This window comes from Agelaius phoeniceus, chromosome 17 (genome assembly GCF_051311805.1).
Source record: "Agelaius phoeniceus isolate bAgePho1 chromosome 17, bAgePho1.hap1, whole genome shotgun sequence".
Taxonomy (NCBI): domain Eukaryota; kingdom Metazoa; phylum Chordata; class Aves; order Passeriformes; family Icteridae; genus Agelaius; species Agelaius phoeniceus.
The window spans coordinates 4,735,696-4,751,389 of NC_135281.1; the positions used below are offsets into that span (position 1 = coordinate 4,735,696).

A 15,694-nucleotide genomic window follows, 5' to 3' on the forward strand; every position below is an offset into this window, starting at 1 on the left:
AAAATTGGGGTTTTCTTAACATGACCTTCAAATATTCAGGTACCAGGGTTCACAGGTATGGACTGGCATGAAGGGTGTTGGTTGATGCAAGCAAATATCAGCTGAGAGCTTGCTCTGTTGTAGCTTTTGTGTTGAATCATAGAATTGTTAAGGTTGGAAATTACTTTTATACATCATCAAATCAACCATCAACCCAACACCAAGCTCACCACTAAACCACATCCTCAAGCACCACATACACACTTTTCTTGAACACTTCCAGGGATGGTGACTCCTCATTCCATTCCAGTGCTTTCCAACACTCCTGTGAAGAATTTTTTCCCAATACCCAATCTAAACCTCCCCTGATGCAACTTGAGGCTGTTTCTTCTCATCCTGTCACTTGTTCCCTTGTATTGAATGTGCCTTTGGGGCACAGTGTGCAGCAGGGGAACCTGGTTGTTTCTTGAAGTGGGAATATGCTTTTGTTTAGAGCGACTGTGTGATCACAAGGTGATAAAATAATACAAGCAAGCCAGCATTTCTATTTTGATTTGCAAGTTATTTAATTAAAGTAGTTCTAGCTAGCCCTGAATCTACTGATGTAAATACCCTGCAATTTTAATATCCTTTCTCTCCCTAACAACTGGCACCAAACAGCTGCTTCCTTCACAGGAAGGTTTGTTTTGTGGGTGGTAAAAGGCTGAATTTTCGAACGGAGCTGTTTACACCAAAAATCCAAGCAAACCCACTCTGTTCTCTTTTTCCTTTGCTCTGCAGGCTCCTTCATGATGGTGAACAGCTCTGGGAGAGCATCAGGGCAGAAAGCTCACCTGCTGCTGCCCACTCTGAAGGAGAATGACACCCACTGCATCGACTTCCACTATTACCTGTCCAGCCGCGACCGCTCCAGCCCCGGCTCCCTCAACGTCTACGTCAAGGTCAACGGGGGCCCCCAGGGCAACCCCATCTGGAACGTGTCAGGAGTGGTGACCGAGGGCTGGGTGAAGGCAGAGCTGGCCATCAGCACCTTCTGGCCACATTTTTACCAGGTAGGGGTTTGTATTATTTTTCCCCTCTCTCTCCTTTGTTAGTTTTGAAAGTCGACACCTCCCTCCCTGAATTTTCCTCTCAGTATAAATTTACCTATAGTGGATATATAGGCAGGTTGAGTATTTCTTTCCTCCTCGCTTTTTTCTTTAGTTGTTGGCAGGCCACAGACTGATGGATGGGAGGCAATTATTGACAAGACCCACTTGTGGTGAAATTGCCACTTGTATTGGCACTTTCCGTGGCACTGTGTGACTGCAAACAAAACAGTTTCTGGTTGTGTATCTGTACTCTGTATAAATCTCCCAGGATTATTTTTGGACCTTGGTTGGTTCCATAGGAAGGAACATTTTTTGACTTGGCTGTGCATCTTGTGCCCATACAGGGGGTATAAGGACATAAGGTACTAATAAATTCTTGTACCACGGTATCATATGTGGATATTCTTCACTAGATCCTCAGCTCCTCCTTTTTCTATCACAGCTTTATTTATTCTGTTAGAAGATATTTTTTTTAGACTAGGACAAAGCCAAGGAAAGTAATGGCTACACTATTTTTTTTGTTATATTAGTTTTACACCAACTTATTAGTTGCCTGCTTCAAATTCATTTGGCAACTTTGCAGCCATTGTTTTAATTTCAGTTAGATTATTCACACACAATGGACTCATATACTGCTTTTTACTGGTTGAAGGGGTACTTTTGTCTTGTTTTATATTCAAGACACACACCAAAAAGGAAAAAAAAAAAGCCTGGGAGGTAATTGCATCCTAAACCTTGCAGGAGATTTGATGTCCATGTGATACTAATAAAAGCCATGAGTGAGACAGGCACCGGGATAGAATGAACTATGAAAAGGCTGCAAATAGTCTGTGTATAAAAACCAGCAGGTAGAAAAGCCTCTCTTTTTCTTGCTTCTAATAACTGGGTAGGAGGTCTGTAAAATCTGAGCTGGAGGAAGATGCTTTAATGTTCTGCCTCTGAAAGAGTTGTGGATACCAGCAGAATGCACAGAGTGCACCAGGCGGGAGAGAGGGAAGGATAAAGAGATGCAAATGTGTGGAAAATGGTGTTTTAAGGGCAGTGCACAACTTGTGACTGTTCTGAAGGCACACTGGAGTGCTCCTACTCCATTCATATTAACATGATCCTGGGCATGAAGCAGAATTTCCTTCATCCTTGGTGCTCCACAGAGATAACAGAAATGATCTTTCACCCAGAAAATCGGTGCTTGAAAAACCTGCAAAAGGCAGTCTGATCTCACACTAAGAGGGATCCTGCTCTCAGATATATCAATAGGAGGCTTCCTGAGCCTCACTTAGGTCTTTTACAAGTACTTTGGCAGGTCAAGTTTGCTTTTCTTGAGCAAAAGATTCCTTTAAATCAAACAAGAATTTTCTACTGAAGCACAAAACTGAATGGATTGGAAGGCAGCAGTACCTGCCCAGGAGTAGTTCCTTCCTAGAAAATGCAAGAGGCTTCTTTTTAAATTTGTGATGAGTGAGAGTGATATCTTCTGGTCATCCTTGTATTTTTGTTTCTTAAGTGTAGCTTTTAAAATTTGAGATCTGTCCTGGATATTATGGGGGTCTAGTAGACTGATTTCAGCCTCTGGTTTTATAAATCACCTTGTTGGTGGTCTGTAGTCCTGTGAGTTTCTACATTTAAGCAAGGTTTAAGAAAAAGTAAAAAGAAAAAAGAGAACTTGAAGCTTGAAAATAGGAAAATTATCGGTATTTGCCAGCCTAAATTAACACTTCTGCCTAAATAAGTCCAGAGGTGGGAGGATGACAAAACTTGGGTGTGTTGCTGCTTGAGAAGTGTCTTGTTTTTCACACTCCTGATCTAGAATGTGCCATTGCAGTGTTATTTAATAAAATCCTGGCAGGGCTCGGGTTAGAAGGGACCCCAAAGATCAACTCATCCCACCCCTGCCATGGCAGAGACACCTTCAACCATCCCAGGCTGCTCCCAGCCCTGTCCAGCCTGGCCTTGGGCACTGCCAGGGATCCAGGGGCAGCCACAGCTGCTCTGGGCACCCTGTGCCAGGGCCTGCCCACCCTCACACTTGCCATTTCTTTGTCAGCTTTAAATCAAAATTGCTTTCCAGGAGAACACTCTGCACACAAGAAGCCTGACAGCCTGTTCTGTATTTTGAAAAGACCATGCAAAACTCCTAATGCACAGAAACCACACCATCCTGGACTGGGATGTGCACCAAAAATTCAGCCAGGCAGAACAATCTGAAGCTCTCTGCCCTGATCCAAGGCTTTGTCAAGTACTTTGAACTTTGGAGATGTGGCTAGTGGAAAACTGGGATGCAAAGCAGCTGCCAGGGGTTGTGTTTTAGGTGTGTGCAAGGGTCATAGGAGTCATCTGGCTGCAGAAGCACTTAGCTGAGACAGAAAAACGTGGGGGGATTTATCATGTCTACCCTGGAGTTACTTGTACTTGGATTCCCAGCCTGCAAATGTTTGCCAGCGTAGCGAGAAAAAGCTCTAATGGTTCTTGGAGAAAGGTAATAGGTGTAATCTTGAATTACTGCTTGCCATAAGGATGAACTCAGTCCCAGAATGCACCAAGGGCAGCACTAGAGCCTGCCAGGAAGGTGTTTTTTTGATGTATAGCAAGGAATGTTATTGATCCATGCCTGGAGAAAAGTGTTGTAGCACAACAGATGAGCTGGGCTAGGCTGCTAACACAGACATTGTTGGTAAATCACAGCTGCAACGGGGCCTTGTTCAGGGGGAAGGAAACATGAACTGACTTTGTATTTGGAGAGCTCAGGAGCATTTAAGAATGCTTTTTTAAGAGTGAAGCTTTGTGTTTTGTCAACTGTATTCGTTTCTGTGGAGTTCTTTAACTGCAAAGCATTATTAATTGCAAAGTATTGCCTGTCTCAACCATCATGCTGCGTTTCCAGCTGGATTTAAAAGGACATGAGGGACACTGAGCATGAGATTTGCAGAAATGGGCCCCATAAACATTTTTTTCCTGCCTTTTCCTCATGTTGGGGCTCAATTGTCAGTTTTCAGGAAAGCCTAGGTGCTTCCATGCTTCTCATTTTGATAAGGATGAGATGCTTCAAAATACACAAAAAGACAATAATGTGTAAGTTTGAACTGGGAAAGGGCTGGGAATATCTGAGTGTAAAGCAGAACAGAATAAAATAGTCAAACAATATTGCTTGAATTGAGAGGAGTCCTCTACTCAGTGGATTCTGCACCAGTGGACAGAGATTCTTTTAGGGGCTGGGTTGGTTATTATAAAGTTAGACTGTGCTGTATAAAACTCTGCACATGTTGGTGATTAACCAAAGCCAATTTTCTTTGTATTGGTGCTTACTTTTGCCATCCACTCATACCTGATGCCAGTGCCTTTGAGAACTTATCAAGTTCTTGACTTGCAGATAATTGAGAATTACTTTGTTGTGACTTGTGACTTTTCACAAATGTAAAACCAAAATATGATTTTGTAGCTGAAATGTTGCACTTGAATTCAGGTCTGAAGGGAGTTGCAGTAGAGCCTTGCATGACCTTCCCAGTAAATGTAATTTTTATAATGAATGATATTTAATTGCTAAAGTAATTATAATTTCCATACTAAAGACTCCTATTTTATACTCTTATTTTATACAGTCCCTAAAAAGCCTATCAAGGACCTTGATAACACAAACCACTTGCTAATGTTTTTTGGATGACTTTCTCTTCCAGTGGCTTGCTTCTTCCAATATTTCCTGGGCAGCCCAATTGTTGTCCAGTCCCCTCTGGAGGAGAACTTTGTTTCTGCATATTATTAGCACCTGAGCTTCTCTTAACTTGTCTTTGCCTGTTTTTATGTCTTTTTTTTTTCCTTATGGATGTATTTCAGGAGATCTCACCTCTGTCTGTGTTTTGAACTGGGGGAGGAGATCTTAGGAAGTCATGAAAACATAAGAAACCATGTTCTGGAAGCCCAAATGCAAAGAAAAATGAACATCAGCAATTCTGTAGTTAGAAAGGATATTTTTGGACTATTTTTATCCAGGGCAATATTTGGACAGTTGAACACTTCACTGCATTAAATCTTTTGATGAAGGAGATAAAGAAGAGTCTGAACAGTGACAGGCTGGGAATGCCAGCTCTTATTTAGAACAAAAAGACCTGTTGAACACTGGTTTTAAATAGTTAACTCTGTGTTCTAGTAGGGAATTTTAGAAGTTACAAATGACTAGAATGCATGGTCACTGATTCAGGAAGAGGATTCTGACTCCTGTAGTGCTTTATCCAATTTTCCAAGGCATACTGAGAGCAAGATATCAGATTTTTTTCCCCACTTAATGTTCTTGGACTGGTGCTTAAGAGAATATAGGTGTGTGCATACACCCAGGGCACTTATTGGTTTTCCAAACCACAGATGCACAGAGCTGTCTTTAATCCTATTGAATGTTGCTCTAATCCTTTCTTTTGCTTCCCCCACAGATTTGGTGTTGCACTCACACACTGAATTGCCCTGGTATCCCTTCATTGTTAATAAAATGCCTTGAATGACTCAGACTTGGAATAACAGCAGAATGTGGTGACTGCTGAAATTACTGATGCAAATGTTCTTTCTCAGATTTTTTTTCTTTTGTATTTCAGGTGATATTTGAGTCTGTCTCTTTGAAAGGACACCCTGGGTACATAGCTGTGGATGAAGTCAGAGTCCTCGCCCATCCCTGCAGTGAGCACTCTTTATTTTTCTGACTGTACCAGCATGGTGTAGGCCACAATTTGTAGTCTAAAGGAGAGATTTACCCAGTTGGGTCAGCACTAAAATGTCTTGTCTCCCTCCAAGACCCCCAAGGACAGTCAGCCTTGCTTAATTTCCTACTTTTGCAAATTGTTCAAAAGGCAAAGCTGCTCTCAGTTCATGGCTACTGGAATTCTCTCTACTTGCTAATAAACATGTGGTTTCATTGTTTCTTAATCTTATTGCTGTAGAAAACAATCTAAAATGCTTCTCATAATAACTTTAGAAAAGAACAACCAAATTGTTTCAGTGTTTCCTTGGTAAGAGGCCTGTCCCAAAGGTTGGTTGGTTTCAATGTATTAGATCTGCTCAGAAAGCTGTGCAGAGATTAAAAATTAATCTTATTCAGACACTGCACTTACACAGGAGTAGAAACTAATGCAGGTTCATTACACTATTCAAAAATGTTAGGGTTGCATTTCTTCTATTGCAGACACAATTCCACACAGATACTGCAACAAGAAGCTGAGATTTATTTATTTTTTTATGTTTAAAGAAACATTGTGCCTCAGTCTTTGAGTCTGAACTTGTTTGGTTCCTTTACCCACCTTCAGTGGGGCTTGAGGACTTTGTATATTTTATGGATGTAATGTACAGTTCCATGTAAAGATCTTTTTTAACAGCCCCTCTTTCTGGCTCATGGTTTCAGTGAGCCAGTGACAGCTGCTCACAAAAAATTGATGGATCTTATAGATGGAGTGCAATCAACTGTTTTTGCTGTGATCAGAATGTCAAAGAACATCTGCCATTCAATGTGACAGACATGGTTCTGCTCAAGTTTAACAGGACATTTCTGATAACTGCAGTATGCTTAATTGCTGCTTAAGTAAATTATATTTGTATTTACCATGTGCTCATTGCTCAGGCCTTTGGGTGCATTTACTTCATTAAGGAATACTTACATTCTGTATTAACCAGATGTTGCTGATAACTGGCAGCATCCAGACAAATCTCCAAATGCTCTGTGCCTTCCACAGTGTGTTGGATGATTGCTGGTCCCTTCACTGGGACAGAGGCCACTAAACAAACCCTGGGGCAGAGCCTCAACAAGAAAATGATGGGATTTAAAGCAGTTAGGCAGGATGCTGTGTTGTATCCCTGCTTAATTAGGTAAACTGATTTTGAATCCATTTCTTCAAGTATATACAGCTCCTTGTCAAAATTAACTGCATTCTTGGTGACTCAGCAACAAAATGTTTGAAACAGATTTGGTTGGTTGGGATTTTTTTCAGTCTGTTTGCAGCCCCCAGCATAGAGAGCTCATTGCAAGCTGAAGTTCTCTGCAGTCTCTGTAAATGCTGCTCCTGTCTGGTTCCCAGTGCTGCTTTTGTTGCTCAGCAGTGTCAGGCACCAGGGTGAACATCACCCATGTGTTCCCTTCCCTTGTACAGCCTTTGCCCCTCAGATTCCTTTTACAATTGTTGTAAATCAAAACACGGGGGCAGTGAAGCTCCTGGTGGCCCTGGATGTTACTGAAATCATTGGTCTTATTTCTTCATTTCTGCTTAACCTTCACAGATGACAAAGGCAGGCAAACCAGTCAGCAAAAAGCAGTGAAATGCCCCTAATGACACAGTAATACAGAAAAATAAATGTATTGCTGGTGCTGCCTCTTGTTTTCCTTTGTCCTGTGAAGCAATACACAGGAATATCCATTTTTCTTATGCTAAAAATCCATTGGCTCTGTGTGAATGACCCCTTGCCATCACAGCACATCTTGCTCCAGAAGCTGGGCAGCCCCAAGGACCAGGATGTTGGCATTGATGGGACTCCACACCTTTGTATTTGTAGCTGACTGAAAGCTGCACACTTTAGGATGCAGGCACAAATATTAGAATTATCTGAAATACTCTGTAGAACGTTCTGAATGTCACCTAGAGGGAGTTTTCCAGTAAAGCTTGGTGCAAATCCCTGCTGCCCAGAAAGCAGGATGGTGCAGAGTCCCTGTCCTTCAGGAGCTGCCAGTGAGCTGTGCTGGATGGGGCACAGGAGCAGATAAAAACATCTGACATGGTGTCTGAACATGTGCTCTCTGTTCATGTGTCAAACACTTGCACATCAAGTTTCAACCATGCATGCCCACAGATGCCCACTTCCCTTTAAAGCTGTTTGCTCCAACAGCAGAGAGGTTATATTGTCCTCTGAAATGATGTATTTCAGTGTCTAATCATACTAGAAAATGTGCAGATATTGTTGAAAAACACTGACCTTTTAGGTGTTTTTTCAGAGTATCATGCTAAAAGTTTTCAAATGATGCACAAACCTTTTTCTGCAAAAAAATAGTTCACTTAAAGGTGTTGCATTTGCTGCTGTAATCTTGTTTATACTTTAAGTTAAATAGAGACCTAAGTCAGTCTGATATTTAATCAAAAAGATAATCCTTTCATCTAGTTTATCTGTGAAAAAACCCAATGTCTGCATTTCTGATATCACTGGTTTCATTTTGAACTAATGCTGAATTTAGTGTCAGCAAAACATTGATCTTATCAGTGATCTTAAACTAAACCAGTGATACAATACTGTCAGTTAAATGAATATTGCATTTAATATCTGATTTTATATTGATGAAGCATTATTCTAAAGGTCTAGGACGTATTTGATAGTCAAGAAAAGAAAAATAATAAAAGACTCTTGTGAAAATGGGGTTTGGGTCAGTCATGCTTGACAAGCACAAAAGCATTTGACTTTTTTTGACCTTTTTAGAAACATAGTTTTGTGAAGAAAAGAGATGACTCAATTACTCTTTATAGCAGGCAATAAGAAATTGTGCCAGTGACCATGAACTTGTGATTTGATCCAAATCTGTATTTTCAGAGGTGCCAGACCTCTCTAAGATCCCTCAGGCCATCTTTTCCCATCTCCATCCCCACTTCTCCCTACAAGGAGCAGTTAAATACCCAAGGGCAGCTTTGTTTTGCAAAGCCACCATTGCAAAGGCTTTGCTGGGTGCTTGGGTGGGTGCAGCAGGGCTGGTTCCTGCCTGGCTCTACCCTTGCCATCCTCTGTGACCGTGTTCACAGGGGTCTGAGGATGAGGGAAGAGATGAGGATCTGACTCCATGTTTCAGAAGGCTGATTTATAATTTTATGATATATATTATATTAAAACTATGCTAAAAGAATAGATGAAAGGATTTCATCAGAAGGCTGGCTAAGAATAGAAAAAGAAAGAATGATAACAAAGGTTTGTGGCTCGGCCAGAGGGTCTGAGCCAGCTGGGCTGTGATTGGCCATTAATTAGAAACAACCACATGAGCCCAATCCCAGATGCACCTGTTGCATTCCACAGCAGCAGATAACCATTGGTTACATTTTGTCCCTGAGGCCTTTTAGCTTCTCAGGAGAAAAAAATCTTAAAGAAAGGATTTTTCAGGAAATATCATGGCTACAATCCTCTGCCTCTTTTGTCAGGAAAAGCCCCGCATTTCCTGCGGCTGCAGAACGTGGAGGTGAACGTGGGGCAGAACGCCACCTTCCAGTGCATCGCCGGGGGAAAGTGGTCACAGCACGACAAGCTCTGGCTCCAGGTAAGCCAATGGATTTTTGTGGTTCCTTTGGGGCTTTCTTTGCTTTTGCAAATGAAGTAAATAGCTGGAGAAAGGTTGGTGATGAGGCAAAATCTTCTCATCAAGATCCTTTGAAGAACTGCCGTAAATCGCTTATAGGTGAGAGTTAGAGGTGACAAAGTATGGAATTAGGAGACAGAAAAAGGAAAAAACGGCCAGTGACAGCAAAATTCTGGTTTCAAACAAATGCCCATGTACCTGTAAACACTCAGCCATAAAGCAGAAGGGAGAGGAAGTGGAACAGATCTCTTCTGCTTTATTATACCATCTGCTTTCCTTTCACCCTAAAAGTGTTCTCAGCTTGGAGTCAGTGATAATTGTTAAGAAGGAAATCTCCAAGGTCTGAAATTACTTACCTGGCTGGTTAAAATCAGGCAAACCCAGTTTGCACCCAGTTCTTCTTGCTCCCAGTTTCCCTTGGCTGCATTGACAGCTGATTTGGTCTTGTTCCTTTTAGTCACTCGCTAAAAGAGTAAAACATTCCCTCCCTGGATGCTTTATTTGCAGCCTACTGATCAAACTTGTCTGGGTCCTGCTCTTCTGGTGGGTGCAGCAAAAACTCTGGGAATTCACTGTCAGTGTTAGAATTGACATCAACCCCAACATCAGCACATGAGGTGTGTGTTTCCCAGTGAAGGACACAATAACTTCTCCTGCCCCTTGAATTTCTCTGATATGTGGACACTCAGCATTACCATTCCAGAAGCTTTTAAAAACATTGAATTCCTAAATGTTTAACTCCTAAACAAGTCAAGAGGATTCTTGTTGCATGTACACAAAGCCAACATAATTTGGAGAACACCAAAGCCAGTCCAAAAGTTTTATTCTCAGCTTGGAATGATGTGCCAGAGGGTTTGATCACCCTGTAGTTGTAACATCTGGGGCAGACAGGAAGAGCCTTTATAGTCAAATAATTACCAGGTTTTATCAAATTTTATAATTGACTTCAGGCATTTTAATAAAATTGAAAAATATAATTTTCAAATCTAGCTTAAATCAAGGAATTGGCTTATCTAATCATAAAAATTAAAAATAGTACTGGGAAAAAGGCTTAAGTTGGTGAGACATGTAGTTGGCATTATGTAAAAATCATTTTATATTCAGTAACTATGCTCTCATCACAGCTGTTCTTCTAAAAATTGCATTTTTAACTTAAATTTATTTACCTATGGTGTATGTCTAGCACCCACTGATATATATTTTTCATTTATTTTATCTTTTTTTGGTTTTTTCATTAAAATATTTCCCCAGTTACAATTAGGTGTGTGTAAAAACAATTCTGACCTGCAGCAATATGAACCTTTCCCTGTGAGAAGCAGAGTTGGGGAGGAAAGAATTGCTATTGTTAATGAAAACCTGCTTTTCATTCTCTAAAACTGCAACATTTAATGAAAATAGCCTTGGAAACACCTCTAATAACTGTTTAGCGGAAACTGCCAAAACAGCAATGTGCTTTTCTTTAAAATTCCTAACAAACTGGACAAATGAGCAAGTTGAGGTGTTTATACTGTGGAGAACAATTTCTGGCTAATTCTTTGTCTGTCCCTTTTCCAGTTGGAAAAATGTGGTCTGGCATGGGTAGAGAGCTTTCTTGGGGAATGCTGGATATACAAGGATATCTGCTCATCCAACCAATTTATTTAAATTGGTCCAGAATCAGAGTTTTGCATCTGAAAAGGCCAAATTTACAGAATCTGTTCATTTGTAGTGTTTGTAGGTGAACACAAAGCCTTCAGCTGTTGTGTTTTCTCATCCAAGCCAGGCCTCTAATGACACTGGGTAAAAGTGCACAGTGGCAGTCAGAGCTGCCCCTCTGCAGCCTTTCCAGGAATTAATCTTAGAGTTACAGAATGTCCTGGGCTGGGAGGGACCCCCAGGATCACCCATGGCAGCCCCAGCCCTGCCCAGACACCCCAACAGCCCCAGCCTGGGCATCCCTGGCAGCTCCTGCAGCTCTGGCAGCCTCGGGGCCGTGCCCATTCCCTGGGCAGCCTGGGCAGTGCCAGCACCCTCTGGGGAAGAGCCTTTCCCTGGTGTCCAGCCTGAGCCTCCCTGGCACAGCTCCAGCCATGCCCTGTGCCTGTCCCTGGTCACAGAGTTCCTACTCTGACCAAGCCAAGCATCCTCAGTGTCCTGCCCCTCATATGGGCTCCCTTCCAGACACTTTACCCTATTACCCTCTGTATCCTTAGAACACACCAAAAGCCCAGATATATCTCAAATATTAAATAGAAATGCAAACTTAAATATATCATAGAATCACAGTTTTGGGTTTGAAAGGGACCTTAAAGCTCATCCAGTTTTGGGCAGGGACCTTCAACTATCCCAGGGTGCTCCGAGCCCCATCCCACCTGGCTTGGACACTTCCAAGTATCCAGGGACAGACACAGCTTCTCTGGGCACCCTATGCCAGGGCCTCAGCACCCTTTTATTTATTATCCAGCCCTGTGGATTTCCTGAGGGAATGGCTGAATTCTTTCCTTGAAAAGCCGTGCTTGTCCAAAACCTCTCCCAGCAGCACGAACGCAGAGCTCTGACCACATTAATCGCCCCAATGAGCGACTCACACACAGACACATCAACACCTCACCTACCTGTCCCCATGATGGCATCATTTCTCTCTGCCTCTGCAGCAGTGGAACGGGAGGGACACAGCCCTGATGGTCACTCGAGTGGTCAACCACAGGCGTTTCTCAGCCACGGTCAGCGTGGCCGACACGTCGCAGCGCAGCATCAGCAAGTACCGCTGCGTCATCCGCTCCGACGGCGGCTCCGGCGTCTCCAACTACGCCGAGCTCATTGTCAAAGGTAGGAGCAGCAAACCGTGTTCATGCACAAGGAGTGTTTCCTCCCTGTCACTGTCATATTTTCTGAAAAATCTCTTTGCCCAGGATTTCTGCTCCTGGGAAGGTGAGAAACGGCAAAGAAAAATGAGAACAATAATTATCTGATTTGCTTCTCCTGTGTTTTGCTGCTTTGGAATGTGGTTTGGATATTGTTTAGCAACTGGTTATTGTTTTATTAGTTTAATGTGAATTGTTTTAACTTAATGACCAATCACAGCCAGCTGTGTTCCTTAGACCTCTGTGTCTCCAGGGCTCAGCCAGCCCTGCCTGGACCTGCAGGACATCCCCATGACTTTTGCACCTCCACTAATGTTCCTTAGCCCCAAAAGCACCTTCCCATTTTACCAGCCCATCCTGTACTGACTCCAGGGGGTTCGACACCCTCCCTGTGATTTCCACCAGTATTTATATTATAATTGTTCAAGCTTCATGTCACTCATTAATCAACCTTGAGCTTTACGCTGGGGCTCTTTCTGTGTGAATTTACTCTGGACAAGCAATTCCATCTCCACTCCCCATGGTGGGTGGTCCCAACCATCCCACAAATCTGACAGCCCTCCAAGCCCTGCCAGTGGGAACACGCCAGGAGGGCTTGCACATGTCAAGCAAAGTGGAGTGGCCTCATGTTGCTTTGCTGGGCATGCTGGAGCCCATGGCAATGTGACAGCACCATGGGAGACACCCAGCAAGCCCTGGCACAGGTGGGAAGGAGATTCTGGAGATGCAGGCTGCAATGGAGAGCTGCTGCACCTGGCACTGCTGTACCAGCTGTGTCGAGGCTGTGGTGAGAGTCACAAGCTTTTCTTCAGTATCTTGTTAAGCCTTTTGTAAGTATCCTTTCTCTATTCTTTAGTATAGTTTAAGTATAGCATGATATGATATGATATGATATAATATAATATAATATAATTAATATATTAGCCTTCTAAGAACACAGAGTCAGATTCTCAATTCCTCCTCCATCTGGAGAACCCAGAAAATACCACAAGATAACTGTCTATAAAAACTGGCATTCTGTTGGACCTTCTTTTGTTTGTATTAAAATAAGGAAAAAGGGTGAAAGTGATGTGAGTTTAAGTCGGTATCTCGGGTATTTGAATTTAATCTTTGGACACAGCCTTCTTTGGAATGTTTTGTAGTAGAATCTGGTGGCTATGGAGGCTTTTGCTGTAGTCAGCTGAATAGTTTGGCTGTCAGTCAGCTTCACAAGCTGCTTTCCTTCCCAGTATTTTATCAGGCAGAAATAATCTTGTGGTGGAGCATTGCGTGTCAGCAGAGACTGTTCAGGGCTGCTGGCAGTAAATGCTGGGATTGATTCTGCTGACACCCTGAAGTCCAGAGTGGAAGCATCAGTAGTTCTTGAAGGGTGTTTGGATTTTAGCCATGGTAATTACCATGATTCAAGAGCCTGACACATGCAAGGGGTGTCTTAATCTCACCTTCCTGAGGCAGGTGGTGAAGTGCTATCCCCTATGCTGGGTTCTTATTTATTTCTTTTTTAAACCTACCTTGATCTGCACCACTGGAGTGCTCACTGACTCTTTGGCGGTGAGTTCAGAAGGTGGCTGAGTTGTTCCTGAGGTGCTCTGTGTTTGGGGTGAGAGGAATTTGAAGTCTGGGTCTGTTCACAGGATGTAATTTACTCATCTAAATGGAGGGTATGTAAACAGAGAGCAGCTGTAGAAATGAGATCAGGTTGTCCACTGTGCTGCTCTCTGCCAGCTGATCTGTCCTTTGGTGATCAGATGTCTTTGTTATGCCTTGGAATGTTGTGTGGTGCAGATGTTTGGACCACACAGATCACGAGGAGAATGCTTGTGCTGGATGCCAAGTGCTTTTCATTCCCACCCAGTGATCTTGTATCTTGCTCAAATCTGGAGGAATGAATTCAAGATTAAAAGGGAATTGAGCTGCCAGGAGTGGCACACCTAGGATTGTAGCACAGCTAAATAGAAGGAAGGCAGCCTTCCAGGGCAAGCAGCAGTCAGAGCATTCCAGGCTCAGTTAGGTGCCTGGAATTCCCAGAATTCACAGAATGCCCAGGTTGGAAGAGACCTTCAGGATCATCAAGTCCAACCCAGCCCCTCAACCAAACCCCTCAACTCAACCCTGGCACCCAGTGCCACATCCAGGCTTTGTTAAACACCCCCAGGGATGGGGACTCCACCACCTCCCTGGGCAGCCATGCCAGAACTTTATCACCCTTTCAGTGAAAAACATTTTCCTAATATCCAACCTATATTTCCCTTGGTGCAGCTTGAGAACTTCATGTTTGTTGTTTTTGGAAAAAAATAGAAGAATAAATTAAAACCATGTGTGGTTGGATGTCCAGCAGGAAGGATGCTGATGGCTTCATTACTGGGTTGCTCAGCCATGCACCACCTGGAAGGAACTTGAACAGGGTCAAATTGTTGTGGGAAGGTCCCATCCTGCTCCTCATCCCTGATTAGGAAGCAGGTGAGGTTAAGTGGCTCATTTGAGGTCAGTTTGGTGCCACCCTGTGACACACTGGGCTTCCAACCAGCCTGACTAATTTTAGCATGAAGAATAGCAAATTGGTAATGCATGTGCACAGGCGGAAATGAAAGCAAATTGGAATTGTTTAATTCTGAAGAGATGATTATTGAATTGTAATAATGTACTTGAGCATACATTCAATTAGCCTGTAATTGAGGTTTTGCTCAATTGATAGTCCTGCTCCTAAACCTGCTAAATCCAAGCTAAATCTCTGCTTCTCACATGCTTTCTCTTGATCAGAGGAACATAGAATCACAGGGTGTTTCTTCAACAAAGATTAAGATTTAAAATTGTGTTTTAATTGAAGATTTTAATTGAAAGATCTGTTTGCTTCCCTATGCATAAGAAGTTTTATTGGAGTATTTAGAACAGAAAGTACTTTACATTTCTCAATATTGAATGAAAAAGTTTGGTAGATATCAAAAGAGAAGTTTTACTTTGAAATGTGCATACTCCTAAACCCCAAATTGGGCAGTAAATACCTGTTTCAGCAAACGGAATGATCAATGAACTTAAACACACCACCTTGATTGTCTGTGGGCACCTTCACTAAGAGCAATGTATTATTGAAAAGAAATTACTGTCAATTTTATACAAAAGAATATAACAGTATTAGTTCCAAATTATTCCAGTATGTTTAGTGGCAGGAGATACATTTGTAATCCTGTGAAAATGCTGTTCTCTAGGCAGCTATTTGCTGGATGTGCTAATGCTTCTCTGTCTTCTGGCTTGAATAAATGACAATACATTTATTCTTCTCTTTGCACTCTCCAATCATAATAGGCAGGCCAGAAAAACCTATCATTTCCACCTGCCCCCCTTGCCATCCTTTGGTGCTCCAGTGGAAATAGCTCTTCTCTATTTCTCCTCTCTCACTGGTGCACATATAGTAATTTAATACAATTTTGTACAGGGCAGTTTAAAAAAAAACCCAGAGATTCTGTGTCTCACTACACTGCTCACACCTG

The 15,694-nt window shown here is 42.4% G+C and overlaps 1 protein-coding gene across 9 annotated transcripts in view; it reads left to right on the top strand.

Annotated features, from left to right (window-relative positions):
• PTPRT (protein tyrosine phosphatase receptor type T) overlaps positions 1–15,694 on the top strand; it is a 488,934-nt gene that overhangs the window by 185,801 nt on the left and 287,439 nt on the right. For all 9 annotated transcript variants that reach the window (XM_077187379.1, XM_054644473.2, XM_077187382.1 and 6 more), the window contains exons 3-6: positions 760–1,031; positions 5,648–5,729; positions 9,209–9,324; positions 11,997–12,171. In XM_077187379.1, the coding sequence (XP_077043494.1) occupies positions 760–1,031; positions 5,648–5,729; positions 9,209–9,324; positions 11,997–12,171 (645 nt within the window). The remainder of the gene's footprint in view (positions 1–759; positions 1,032–5,647; positions 5,730–9,208; positions 9,325–11,996; positions 12,172–15,694) is intronic.